Source organism: Lolium perenne, chromosome 4 (genome assembly GCF_019359855.2).
Source record: "Lolium perenne isolate Kyuss_39 chromosome 4, Kyuss_2.0, whole genome shotgun sequence".
Taxonomy (NCBI): domain Eukaryota; kingdom Viridiplantae; phylum Streptophyta; class Magnoliopsida; order Poales; family Poaceae; genus Lolium; species Lolium perenne.
The window spans coordinates 176,956,919-176,969,438 of record NC_067247.2 but is presented as its reverse complement, the minus strand read 5'-3'; the positions used below and the strand labels follow the sequence as shown (position 1 = coordinate 176,969,438).

Sequence of the window (12,520 nt, the reverse complement as noted above, 5' to 3'; positions counted from 1 at the left end):
CTAAGTACGCCACCCCGGCGAATCTTCGTAGTTCGACTCCTACAGCCAGCACCGTGGATCAGATCAGTACTATCCTGAGGGACCAGTTCGGCATGGTGCCGAAAAGGAGGACAATCGGCTATTCCAAGCCGTACCCCGATGAATACGAGTTGGTCCCGCTACCACCCAAGTATCGGCTCCCTGACTTCTCCAAGTTCAGTGGATCAGATGGTTCCAGCTCCATCGAGCATGTGAGCCGATATTTGGCACAGCTAGGAACGGCCTCAGCGTCGGATCCACTACCGGTGAGGTTCTTTGCACAGTCCCTCACGGGATCGGCTTTCGGGTGGTACACTTCGTTGCCACCGGACTCGATCTGGACTTGGAAGCAGTTGGAAGAGCAGTTCCATATGCAGTTCCACTCAGAAGCTTCCGAGGCCGGCATTGCCGATCTAGCACAGATACATCAGAAGCGTGGAGAAACTGTGGCAGAATACATCCAGCGCTTCAGAAATCTAAGGAACCGATGCTATTCGGCTCGTGTGACTGAAAAAGAAGCAGTCGAGTTGGCAGTGGTGGGCCTTGCCTCACAAATCAAGGATATGGCTTCCCAAGCAGACTACCCTTCACTGGCGCACATGGTTCAGAAATTGTCAGCATATGAACAGCGCCATCCGGACTTGTACCAGGACAAATTCAAGCGTGCAGTAGTCCTGGTTGAGGCAGATGAAGATGAAGGCTCTGCGGGAGATCAAGAGGTAGCAGTGGCTGAATGGACTCGGGGGGCAACCCCCGTGTCCTGCAAATGGGTTAAGCCACCAGGTCCGCCCAGAGGGTTTGATTTTGACGTGACCAAAACTGAGCAAATCTTCGACCTTTTACTCAAGGAGAAGCAGTTGAAGATACCCGAAGGCCTCAAATTCCCCACGGTACAGGAGCTGAACGGAAAGCCATACTGCAAATGGCATAACTCGCTCTCCCATGCCACCAACGAGTGCCGGGTGTGGCGTCAGCAGATCCAAATGGCGATAGAACAAGGACGTCTGATTTTCAACCAGTACGCCATGAAGGTCGACACTCACCCCTTCCCCGCCGTTAACATGGTGGGGTGCACTTACCCTGAAGGTTGCCAGCCAGGATCCTCGTTCAGTATCAACATGGTAGGACTTGGACACCACGCTGGCAAGGATGGAGACGAGGGCAGCTGCTCTCGTAGCAAGGACACAGAGGAGGCCGCTCCACGCGATCGGCTCCGTCACGATGGCAAGCGCTATGTCACAGAGGGAGAAGTGAAGAACATAAGATATCAGCGACCCCTCTCTGATCACCTCCTCAACAAGTATGTGAGTCAGTATGACCAACGCCGACGATCCAGCGATGATGATGAAAGAGATCGTCTAGCTAGAGAAGCCAGAAGACGTCGTCGGCATGATCGCAATGAGGAGGAGTACGAGCGTCGTGCCAAGGAAGAATCGCGGGAGCGAGACGACGAATATAGGCACTGGGACTGTCCCTTCTTCAGACACTGCTGGGATTCAGGAATGAGCCGATTGCCTACAATCGGCAGTTGCCCAGAATGTAACCAAAAGAAGAAGGAGGCAGCCAACGTGTCCGTGTTCCAACGCTTAGGGCCTCTCCCGCCTCGAAGCAAACACGCTGAGTCCCCTCGGATGGAAGATCTCGAGGATCTGGAAGACGAAGAAGAAGAAGAAGAAGAACAGGACAGGTACCACCGGCCAAGGTGGTGCCCTGGTGGACTCAGCCGTTCCCAAAAGCGTAGGGTTCAGCGATTGCGCGGCTTGGAGGAAGCCGAAAGGTTATATCTGCACACGCTAAGGAAGGCGCGGCCTGATCTGGCCGCGAAAATTCAGCGAACCCTGGACGAAGAGGGTCGGCCACAAAAAATGGAGTGGCGCCCCAAGCAAAGGAAAGCCGATGATGAAACATCGGCTGGCACAAACATGGTGCTCGTCCTTCCGACGAAGTTTAGTGCTCCAGGATTACACGAGGCACCCAATTTTGACGTCTGCGAGCACATCAACGCGACACATGATGGGGTTAGGTTGGTCTTCCCCACTGGCCTGACTATGTAGCAAGAACCAACCGATGAGCAAACGTGGCGAGGCCGATCCTTGGGATCGGCCCCAGCGATCTATGAAGGAACATTACAAAACCTTCATTTGAGCGCTTCGATCAATATGGAGGCCGATTCCAGCAATCGGCCAAAATTATCCTCACCACATGTTCTGCTTGTGTTCAACATCAATCTACTTGGCAGCGGTTTTACGTCGGCTGATGAGTTAGGAAGAATCAACATTGGTCCTACCAGAGCCGACGTGCAAATACATTGCCTTGGCTAAACTACAGAGCCGATATCTGCAGTTACCTGACAGATTCGGCTCGGGGGGCACCTAAACCAGATGAACATGTGAACATGTACAGGTGAACATGTGTGCAGTGAAATATTGGGGGCCGATAGAAAAAATCGGCCAGTAAAAAAAAAATTCATGACATACAGCCGATGCAGACATCGACTTTAGAACTAAGAGAGAAAGCCGATGCACAGCCATCGACTCTAGTATATCCAAGTCCAGTTCAGCTGTGAGACCTTCTGCGTCCTCGAGGGAGTGAACAACGAGAGCTTCTTCAGCTGCGATGAGCCGATGTCGGTGCCTGAGTCTTCTCGTCGAGGGTTCCCGAACCCTTTGCACTAGTTCAGCAATACTAGCAGAAACGTCAGTTTTGGCACAAAGCAGCTCTTGCTCATTAAACTGTTGATACTTCATCTACAACATCGGCGTTCAGTGGAAGAAAGCTGATCAATGGGGGAAAATTTGGCTGACTCTTCATGGTGGCTATCTCGGATTACCAGATTACCTGAGGTCAGAGCCTTTTTGTTCGACCTGTGCATCTTCGCCGGTATTCTCGCCTGGATTAAGGCTCGGGGGGCAGCTAACTTGTAGGTGCTCTGTTTTTTGGGGAGCCGATTGAAGGTGCATCGGCTGACCCTGCATCGTAACCTTCTCCGAGAGCGGTGAGTTGTTGCAGAAGAAGGCTGCTAAAGCTACGGGGAGGAGCCGGAAAGGGGAGCCGTCGTCTCTTACAGGGTTTGGACCGTCCTGTTGCTGCAAGAAAAGGAAAGGGACTGGATTCTCAAAATAGCCGATGAATAGTCATCGGCTATAGGATTGCGAAATATTATGGTCAGGTATCAAATCACAGTCTGAATTTGAGAAGTGCTTGACTGACGGTCTAATCGATATTTGAGTCCGGCTTCATGGGCGTCTAAGGGGAAAAAATCCGATATGTTGCTATCGGTCTTGGTGTGGCAAGCGGAAGGATTGAAATTGGATTAATTGAAAGATAAATTGGAAGAACAATTCTCATTAATTCAAAGGAGCAGCTTTACAAGAAAGAGCCGATGGCTCTCAAAAGGAGGATCTGGTGCCTAGTGCACTGCTACTACTAGTCCTACTCTACTAGTCGTCGCTGTCCTCATCGTCACCATTGTCGATGCCGTTGGCGCTGCTCCCAGGAAGTTCCTCGTCGCTGCTGCCCCAGCCCTCGGCCGGAGCTTTGTCCTCCTCGTCATCATCATCGTCTTCGCTGTCCACCCAAGCGCGGAATCGCTTTGCCGGCGGATGCTTAGCGAGGGAGGAGGGATCATCCTCCTCCTTTTCCTCTTCTTCCTCTACTTCTTCTTCTTCCTCCTTCCCGTCGGAGGAGGTGGGTTTCACCCAGGGATGGAGGTCGTCCTCGCTTTCACTCATCAGCTCCCCTTCGATGAGGAACTTGAGGTCGTCTTCCCCATCGGTCAGAGGCAGGTCGCCATCTGACCCGACGAATGCTTCGGGTGGACCGTCTGGCACATGGTCGAAGTTCCACTCCGGCTCGCTTGAGGAGAAAGACTGGAGGGAGAGGCCGGAGGAGACGGAGGAAGAGGAAGACATTGCTACAAGGGAAGAGGGTTTTTTGGTGCCGATAGCTAGAACAGAGGAAGGGGATAAAGAGGGCTAATCAATCGGCATGGTTAAATAATGAGGAGCCTAGTGGGGATTTAATGCCATTGCAGTTTCCAAGGAAGTGATGCTAAAGCTATCGAATTTTGCAGAGGAGTTGAGAAGACAAGGCATCATGATACTGCGACGGTTCTGCTCTGCCACGACATGACCCTTCGAAGGAAAAACAGTGTGGTTTTGAAATTATCATTACCAAAACCAGGGGGCATGTGTTATCACCAGATTTTGGCCAAATCAGGAGATGGGCCGTAAGGGAGATGGGCTTAGAAGATTACACGTGGAAGATCTCTGAAGCGGCCTTGCACGAAGAGTTTGGGCTAGTTGGCCCTTGTATCTGTAATATAGTAGATCGCATCTTAGATTAGAAGATAGAGTTTGACCCGTGCACGGTTAGGTGCACGCCTAAATTAGAAAGTCCCCTGGACTATAAATATGTATCTAGGGTTTATGAAATAAACAACAACCAACGTTCACCCCAAATCAATCTCGGCGCATCGCCAACTCCTTCGTCTCGAGGGTTTCTACCGGTAAGCATCATGCTGCCTAGATCGCATCTTGCGATCTAGGCAGCACAAGCTTATGTCGTTGTTCATGCGTTGCTCGTACTGAAGCCTTTTTGATGGCGAGCAACGTAGTTATCTTAGATGTGTTAGGGTTAGCATTGTTCTTCGTATCATATGCTATCGTAGTGCAACCCTTATACATCTAGCCGCCCTTACACCTATCTTAGGTGTAGGGGCGGCACCCCGCTTGATCATTATTTAGTAGATCCGATCCGTTACGGTTGCTCCTTGTTCTTCAAGGATTAGTTTAATATCTGCAATAGTTAGGCCTTACAAAGGGTTGGAGGATCCAGCGACGCGTAGGGTGTCGTTTGCTAGTCCTAGACAGGATGTTCCGAGGGTCAACCTCGTGTTGGTTTTTAGGCCTTGTCTAGGACCGGCTTACGATCACCGTACGTGACCGCGAGGCCCAATCGTGAGTAGGATGATCCGATTATGCGGTGAAAACCCTAAATCGTCGTAGATCGCTTTAGCTTTATCTTGATCAAGCAGGACCACCATATATTCGTGCACCTTGTACGAATCATGGGTGGATCGGCTCCTTGAGCCGATTCACAGGATAACCTGAGAGCCGATCGAGGCTCGTATTTAATGTTTACGTGTATGCCATGCAGGAAACTAAGCGAGGCATCTCCATCACCTTCCTGACCAGGTATAGGTCAGGTGGCACGCCCTTGCACCAGCATCGGACGTGCGTACCAGAGGCTTTGCGGGCCGTCGCTCGGAGGGACCAGGGCCAGCCGCAGCCCTAAGTTGTTCCCGGCTCTACTGTGTTGCCCGTCGCTGCCCGCCGGTGGGTTTCTGACCGCAACAGAAACAGATAGAAACTCTTGAATGGAAGTGGAAAAGAAATGTAGCCCCAGTTCCTTTGGAAATGGTAAGATCTTTGGGGTAAGAAGAAGGGGCGACCCATAGCATCTTGACTTGGTTCTGCTTCCCCTCTTTTTTTAAGAATACCGAGTCGGGTTCTTCTCCTGCCAGTATCGAATAGAACATGTTGAACAAGATCTTCTTGATGGAAACCTGCTCGATTTAGATCGGGAAAATCGTATAGATTTTATGAAACCATGTGTGATGGCTCGAATCCATAGTCAATCCTATTTTCAATAGGACCGGTTGACAATTGAATCCAATTTTTTCCAATTATTTGACTATCCATAATAGTGCGGAAAGAAAGCCCGGAGGAAGAGTGGCCTTGAGTTTCTCGCCCCTTTGCCTTAGGAGTTAGGATTCGTTAATTCTCTTTCTCGATGGGACGGGGAAGGGATATAACTCAGCGGTAGAGTGTCACCTTGACGTGGTGGAAGTCATCAGTTCGAGCCTGATTATCCCTAAATCCGATGTGAGTTTTTTCTATTTTGAGTTACTCCCCCGCCACGAGCGAACGGGAATGGATAAGAGGCTTGTGGGATTGACGAGATAGGGTAGGGTTGGCTATACTGTTGGTGGCGAACTCCAGGCTAATAATCTGAAGCGCAAGGGCCTCGCGGATGCGTTCGCACCCGAGGCGCATGGTTTTGAGCGTCTCCCACACTCCTTGTGCGGTGTTCTTCGCCGCGAGGGTGCGAACCAGCTCCGGCGGGACGGCCCGCAGGAGCGCCGCCAGTGTCGGACGATCGTCTTGCTCGTCTTCGACGCCGAACTCGATCGCGTCCCATAGGTGTGCGGCCTGCAGCTGGATCCGCATCACCGTCGCCCACTCCGCATAATGGGAGCGGGTCAGCGTGGGGTACTGGGCGGTGCCGCCGCCCTCCCTCACCATGCGCTCGCGCACGACCAGCTCCAGGCCGTCGCGGCGCACCAGGCTCCTCCCACGGCGCGGTGTTGGAGAGGCAGACGTGCGACGTCGTGGCGGCGGCGCCCTGGCCCTGCTCGACGTGTCGCCTTTGTTCTTGTCCTCCTCCGACGCGGCCGGTGGTGGCTTCGACATGGCTCTGATGCCAACTGTAAGCACCAATCAATCACTCTATCTCGCCTCTTCACGAACCCTAGCGCCGATCGCGTTGCTATCGATGGGTAGACGAACTGAGAAGGAAGACAAAGGTAGTTTTTGGCGCAGCGTTCAACTTGCCGCTTTTCTGTTTCTCCTTCTTATTCATGACGAGCTACAACGAGCTGCCGATAATTGCGCCACGTCCAGGACTGGATCGTGCCATCCCACGATCGAACATGGCACTCACAGCGATCCTACAAACCAGGTCAAAACGCACAGGCGCGTCGACCGGGAGCTGGGCTAAAACCCCAACAGAAACTTAACTGAAAGTGTTTAAACGAGACTAACACCTAGCTGACTGAAACTGACATCTAACCAACAGCTAGAATTATTCAACACACAGCTGGTAGAACCGAGCAGGAAAATCGTCCGGACCGGGAGCTTTAATAGAACCAATCTGAAACAAAGCATCACTTATTTCCTCATTGGGGAACTCCTTGCATAATTGAGTATGAGTTAACTCAATCAATCTTTCACAGTCCACAGAAGGATCACGAGTGTATAATGATTTGAAATAGGACACTGCCATTAGTTGCATATCCGTTGGGGCCGTTTTAAATACCCCATTATCATCCCGAAGCCATTCAATTTTATTTTTGCGAGCCCTCCAAACAGCACAATGAAGTATATGACGGCTAATTTCATATGGAGTATGGATTATAACAAGCATCAGACCAAGGTAAAATATACATAAAAGGATCCTCCCTTCCTGTTGCGAAAACAACATACTAAGAAATTGTTCCTATACACATCGATTTACTTCAAAGGAATCTACCCCCACAGCTGATAAATAATCTCAGCTAGGTGCTAGGCAAATAATGAAGAATAAGAGTTGAGAGCAATGCGGAGAGTAAAAGTATTTCTGGGTCATCTACTATTCAAAGTTTGCCCCAATTTGGTAGCGGTCGTGCAGCCCGTACTCAGGCAGTGCTTCACCCCTAGATATCCAGTCAATGAGTTTATGATGTTGCGAACATCTCATGGGAGTGTCCTGAAACATTCTACAGGATCCGACTCTTCAAGCATCACCGCTGCCTGGAAGCAGTCGGCAGCATCAGCGATTCTCCCGTCGAGCTTGTGCACCTTCCCAAGGTGGAGCCACGCCATCCGGTTTGTCGGCTCGACCCTCAGAGCGTCGGAGAGGAAGGACCTCGCCGCCGGGAGGTACTTGGGCCCCTGCTTGGAGCACAGCGCGCCGATGGCCACCTTGGCCGGCACATGCTCCAGCTCGGTTGACGAGGCGTTCACGTAAGAAGCCAGTGCGTCGCTGCTCTGACTGCGCGCCTCGTGCATGTAACCTGCATTGCATTAAATCATACAACGAAGAGAAAATTTGTAAGAGTTTGGTGACATGAACCTTCTCTTTTTGTGGCATGGATGTGGTTTACGAGTTTGTCTCACCTTCGGCTTGGAGTGTCGCAGCAGAGTATGATTTCAGGGCTCTGGCTTTCTGCAAACATATTTCGGCGTCTCTGTGTGAGAGGCTGGAGTACAGATTTGCAAGACCTTGCCAGATTTCAAACTCTGTAACTCCATCAGCCTCTCCCTGAAGCACAGTAGGAGAACTAATGAAGAAATTAACAGCAGAAAAATAGTATATGAATGGTTTTCTGCAGTTGATCAAGGAAACAAACCTCCACTTTTTTAGGGGAATTCTTTTGAGCCTGAACAAGAGCAAGAAGGACCCGGTATGCTTCCACTGCCTCCATGGGTGATGATTGAGCGACCTTCAACTTAGCCTTTATCCTGAGCAATGCACCTTGATCCCACTTTGCGGTCTCGTCTAATGCGGCATTGGTCGCCACTTCTGCTTCAGAGTATCTCTGCTGCGCGGAGAGGACCAGCGCTAGCAACCTCCAACCTTTCGAGACCGATCCACCAGTTGTGTCAATAAACTCCTTTGCACATCTCAGTGCTGCATTCATGTTCCGCTGCTCAGCATATTCAACTCCCATATCGAATATTAGGTTCGTATTCTGGCGGTCAAGAGTCATGGACTCCGTTAGCGACTTCATGGTTTCTGTCTGCAACAGAGATCTTTGGTGGTCGGATGAAACAGTCTTAGCCTTCTTACCCTGGCAACTCCCTAGGAAATGAAGTCCGGTGCTCTTCAGATGAACATCTAATGATTCAGTATTTGCAATTGCTCTTCTTGCATATTCGACACCCTCAGAAGCAAGATGGCGTTCCTCACTGCATATCTTAGCAGCTAACAGCAATGCCATTGTATCTTTCGGATTCTCATGCTTATTCAAGGACTTCCTCAGAAAATTCAGAGCGACTTCTTTCTGACCAACACCGTAGTAGCAAAATGCTAGTGTGTTCCATCTCTCTGTACGAGGATATATCCCAGGTAGAACCTCCTCAAGATGATTTGCTACAAGAGATGGTTTGCTGCAAATCGACAATGCGTAAGTCAAATGTTCCATCACTGAGGGGTCCCAGTGGGTCTTTCCCTGATACCACTTCTTCAGCAGTATCGTGAGGAGTAGAATAGCCTCCTCAATATTGTTCTTTGGAACAAAAATGCCTTCAGGCTGTGAAGCACAGCTGGGCGGGCTCCCCTCCACACAGCCATAGAGCAGGAAAACAGAAAATCTCTTCTGGATCCTTGTGACGCATTCCTCGTCGAGGTTCCACGGGCTGAGAAGAGCGCGTCGGTATGAAGCTAATGCTTCCTGAAGATTTCCAGCTTTTTTCCATGCCTCTGGGAGAAGTTCCACAGATTTGTTGATAGTTTCCTGTAGCTTTTGCTCGATATCAGGGGTGCCATTCTGGAACATGCTTTCAACAGAATCAATGACGCTTTTGCATTGTTGAGCGGCCTCTGCATGCTCGGCAAGTATTTCCACGAGTCATTACATAGTCAAACATGAGCTTAAATGAAAACATTTTGCAAACGATTTTTTTTCTTGGTCGAACAAAATCGTGATATATAGCAATTTGTTACCTGTTGATTTTCCTAGCTTCTGAAGGGACAATGATTTCAAGTAAATGGCTTCAAGAACAAGAGTAGCAGCATTTGGCGGGTCAGAATCTTTTGTTGGGCCTTTCTTCGCGGGGGATGGTTGGAAGCGCTGAATGGCACCTTGAAGGTCTATTCCATCAAACACACAAAGTGCAGCTTCTACATTGCCCTTTTGAAATTCCAGCCTTCCCAATAGAGCTCTCGCTTCCTATTATCAGTAGAGATATGAATGAACTTGGTATTGCGGTGTAACAAACCAGAAAAAAAGTGGCAGCCCGAATTCTCCATGAGATAAGCTAAGTTTCAACTTCATTTAAAAAAAGTAACAACTGTCAGTATACATCACATATTTGAAACAATAAATCAACTCATCATAATCATTGAAACTGGTGTCTTTCCTACTTTCCTTCCATGTAGTAAGTGAGACATTTGGCAGGACGTGGTACACAGAAACACATTGTTTTTTTTTGTCTTGCTAATAGAAATAGGAACAGTTCTTCTACGCAATTTTGACAAGAAAAGTACCATTCTCCATATAATTACGGGATATTCATTAAGTCTTGATACTTATATTGAGATTGAGATTATTAACAATTCACTCACCCAATCAAAAGCAGTTCTTTGCTACCATTGTATTATCATATTTCAAGAAGAACAAAAAACCACAATTCAGAAATGGACAAATGGAGCAATGAAATTGTACCACGATTGGAATGAAATCACACTTGGGAACTTGGCATGACATCCCCAATAATTTCTCACACAAGGCCTCTCAAGCAATCAAATGTTTCAGAAAAATGCACCACACTGAATTCGAGCATGGCCATTTCTTTTCAACCAAATTCACAGCATGAAAGCATTATCCAGGACAACCACACCCGGCTGCCAGGCACATATTCAGAAAAAAGAAGTTGAGAGATATCGGACCTCATAGTTGAGGGAGAGCCCCTCGCCCGACGACGTCGGCGGCTCGGCCTCCTTGGCCTTTCCCTCGCCCGCGCTCGGCTGATCCGCCGGATCCTCCTTAGCCGGGGGAGACGGGTCGGCCGCCGCCGCCGCCTCAGGCGGGGCCACCTCGCCGCCGTCCTCCGGCTCCGCCGCCATGCCAATGCAGCAGAGGGTTCGCACCGACGGGCACCCGATCTCGTCGACCTGGGAGGTGCTCGGTCTCGTCGTCAATGGAGAGAAGCGGAGGCGGCAACGTCTTCCACCGTCCTGCGCCTTTCCACTGATGAAATTTTCCTCTTCTAATTTTAGTCTCTCCCTCCCTCCCTCTCTCTCCTGTCTGCTGGTTTCTGCCACGTGTAAAGCTCACCAGAGACACCGCTAGAAAATTTGATGGGAGTCCTTACAATTTTTCTTGGAAAATTGGCATGCGAGTTGATCAGCTAATAATAGGGAAAACTGGCTCTCTACCAGTAAAAGATGCACACTTTGGAAAAAAAGCACTGAAAATTTTGGCTTTAGAAAACTACCATCCAAAGATTGCTCCGTTACAGGATTTTACCATGACCGTCAGCAGGACGTGAAACTCAATCTGAAAAAACGAATAGAACACCTCTGCCGTGCCACACTTCATTGCCACCGCCCCGTGCACTCATGCTCCCGCCACCGGAGGTCCCTGCGCTTATGAGGTACTACAGCAACGGTGGCTCGCTTGGCCTCCATCGCGTGCGAGGCCCACCACTCGGCCTGGAAGCATGGTGCGGCCGCTGAACTCCCCGCGCACTTGCTCCCGAAGACGTGCACACGTGAGCGCTGAGTTGCGCAGACACCGGTGCTGGCGCCAACCTGCAGCTTGCTAGAGAGCTCCACGCAGGGGTGTGCGGGACATGCTCAACCATGCGCGTGAGCTAGCTCGCAGGGTGGGCGGCAAGGTCGATCTGCGATGTTGGCGCCGAAATGTGCGTAAGTTGACCCTGCTCAATGCCATTGCTCTTTGCTCTCTTGGTGCTCAGACCCACTCTGGCTTGCTTCACAGACACCAACTAACAGCGAGACCTACTCTTGTGGAGCAGATGCTAGCTTGTTCAAGCGGGAAGGAGATGGAACCTAGAATATAAAGATTAAATATCTTATTTTGCTGATCGATTCGTTTTTTTCCAGATTGGGTTCACGTAATCACGTCCACTTCACGGTCATCGTAGAATCCTGTAACGGAGCAATCTTTAAATGGTATTTTACTAAAGCCAAAACTTTCAGTGGTATTTTTCTAAAATGTGGATCTTTTAATGGTATAGAACCAATTTCCCCCTAATAATAACACTGGAGCAACTTTTTTAGAGAAATACAGAGTGTAAGCCAACTACACTCTGTTTGCCATCAAAGACCGATATTTATTTATCTGTTGGCCTGTTATTATTGGTTGCGGTGTTAGCCGGCGCCCCCAGTTGCCTCTATATGGATCGGGTTAGCTTGGACCCGCTGGAAAAAAAATCACGCCAGTGCAAAAGTTATTTATAAGGGATGTGGGCCACGGCTGGTTGCTAGTTCTTGAAATAAGGAATCATGCTTGTGTATAGCTTATTTCAATTAGAAGTATCTAACTTTAGTAGCCAAAGGGGTTGACAAACATATAAATTAAATCAAATATATGTATAATGTGTTGTATTGAAAGCATTGAACCTGCGATGCAGCCCAGATATTCGGTTTGCTCGGTCCGGTCATTCGGTCTTCTAGAATTTCGGTTATCCAAAAACGCTACCCATATTACATTCGGTCTTCCGGTCTTTTTGTGTTCGGTCTTTTGTCTTTTTTGGTTCAGTCTTCTGCCATGACCATATAGACCAAAAAGATAATATGGCAGTGCAAGTATATAAGAAATGGCAGCACAACACGATGATCATTACAAGCACTTCACTTTGTGATTTGCGGTACAAAAACTAAACAAGTATTTCACTTTTCATTCCCTTTACATTTGCAGTACAAAATGAGAGTACAAGTATATAAAAAATTGGTTCATCACGTCCTCATGTACATATTTGGGATTCTGTGCAAA

General features: G+C 49.2%; 1 protein-coding gene across 1 annotated transcript; it reads right to left on the bottom strand.

The window, feature by feature from the left end:
- Positions 1 to 7,183: 7,183 nt before the first annotated feature.
- LOC127294593 (protein NPG1) lies at positions 7,184 to 10,781 on the bottom strand. Its single transcript, XM_051324444.2, has 5 exons — positions 10,450 to 10,781; positions 9,505 to 9,730; positions 8,189 to 9,381; positions 7,956 to 8,100; positions 7,184 to 7,852 (listed from the first exon to the last, which is right to left on the bottom strand). The coding sequence occupies exons 1-5, from the start codon at positions 10,624 to 10,626 to the stop codon at positions 7,533 to 7,535; spliced, it is 2,061 nt and encodes a 686-aa protein (XP_051180404.1). The 5' UTR covers positions 10,627 to 10,781; the 3' UTR covers positions 7,184 to 7,532.
- Between the last annotated feature and the right edge of the window lie 1,739 nt (positions 10,782 to 12,520).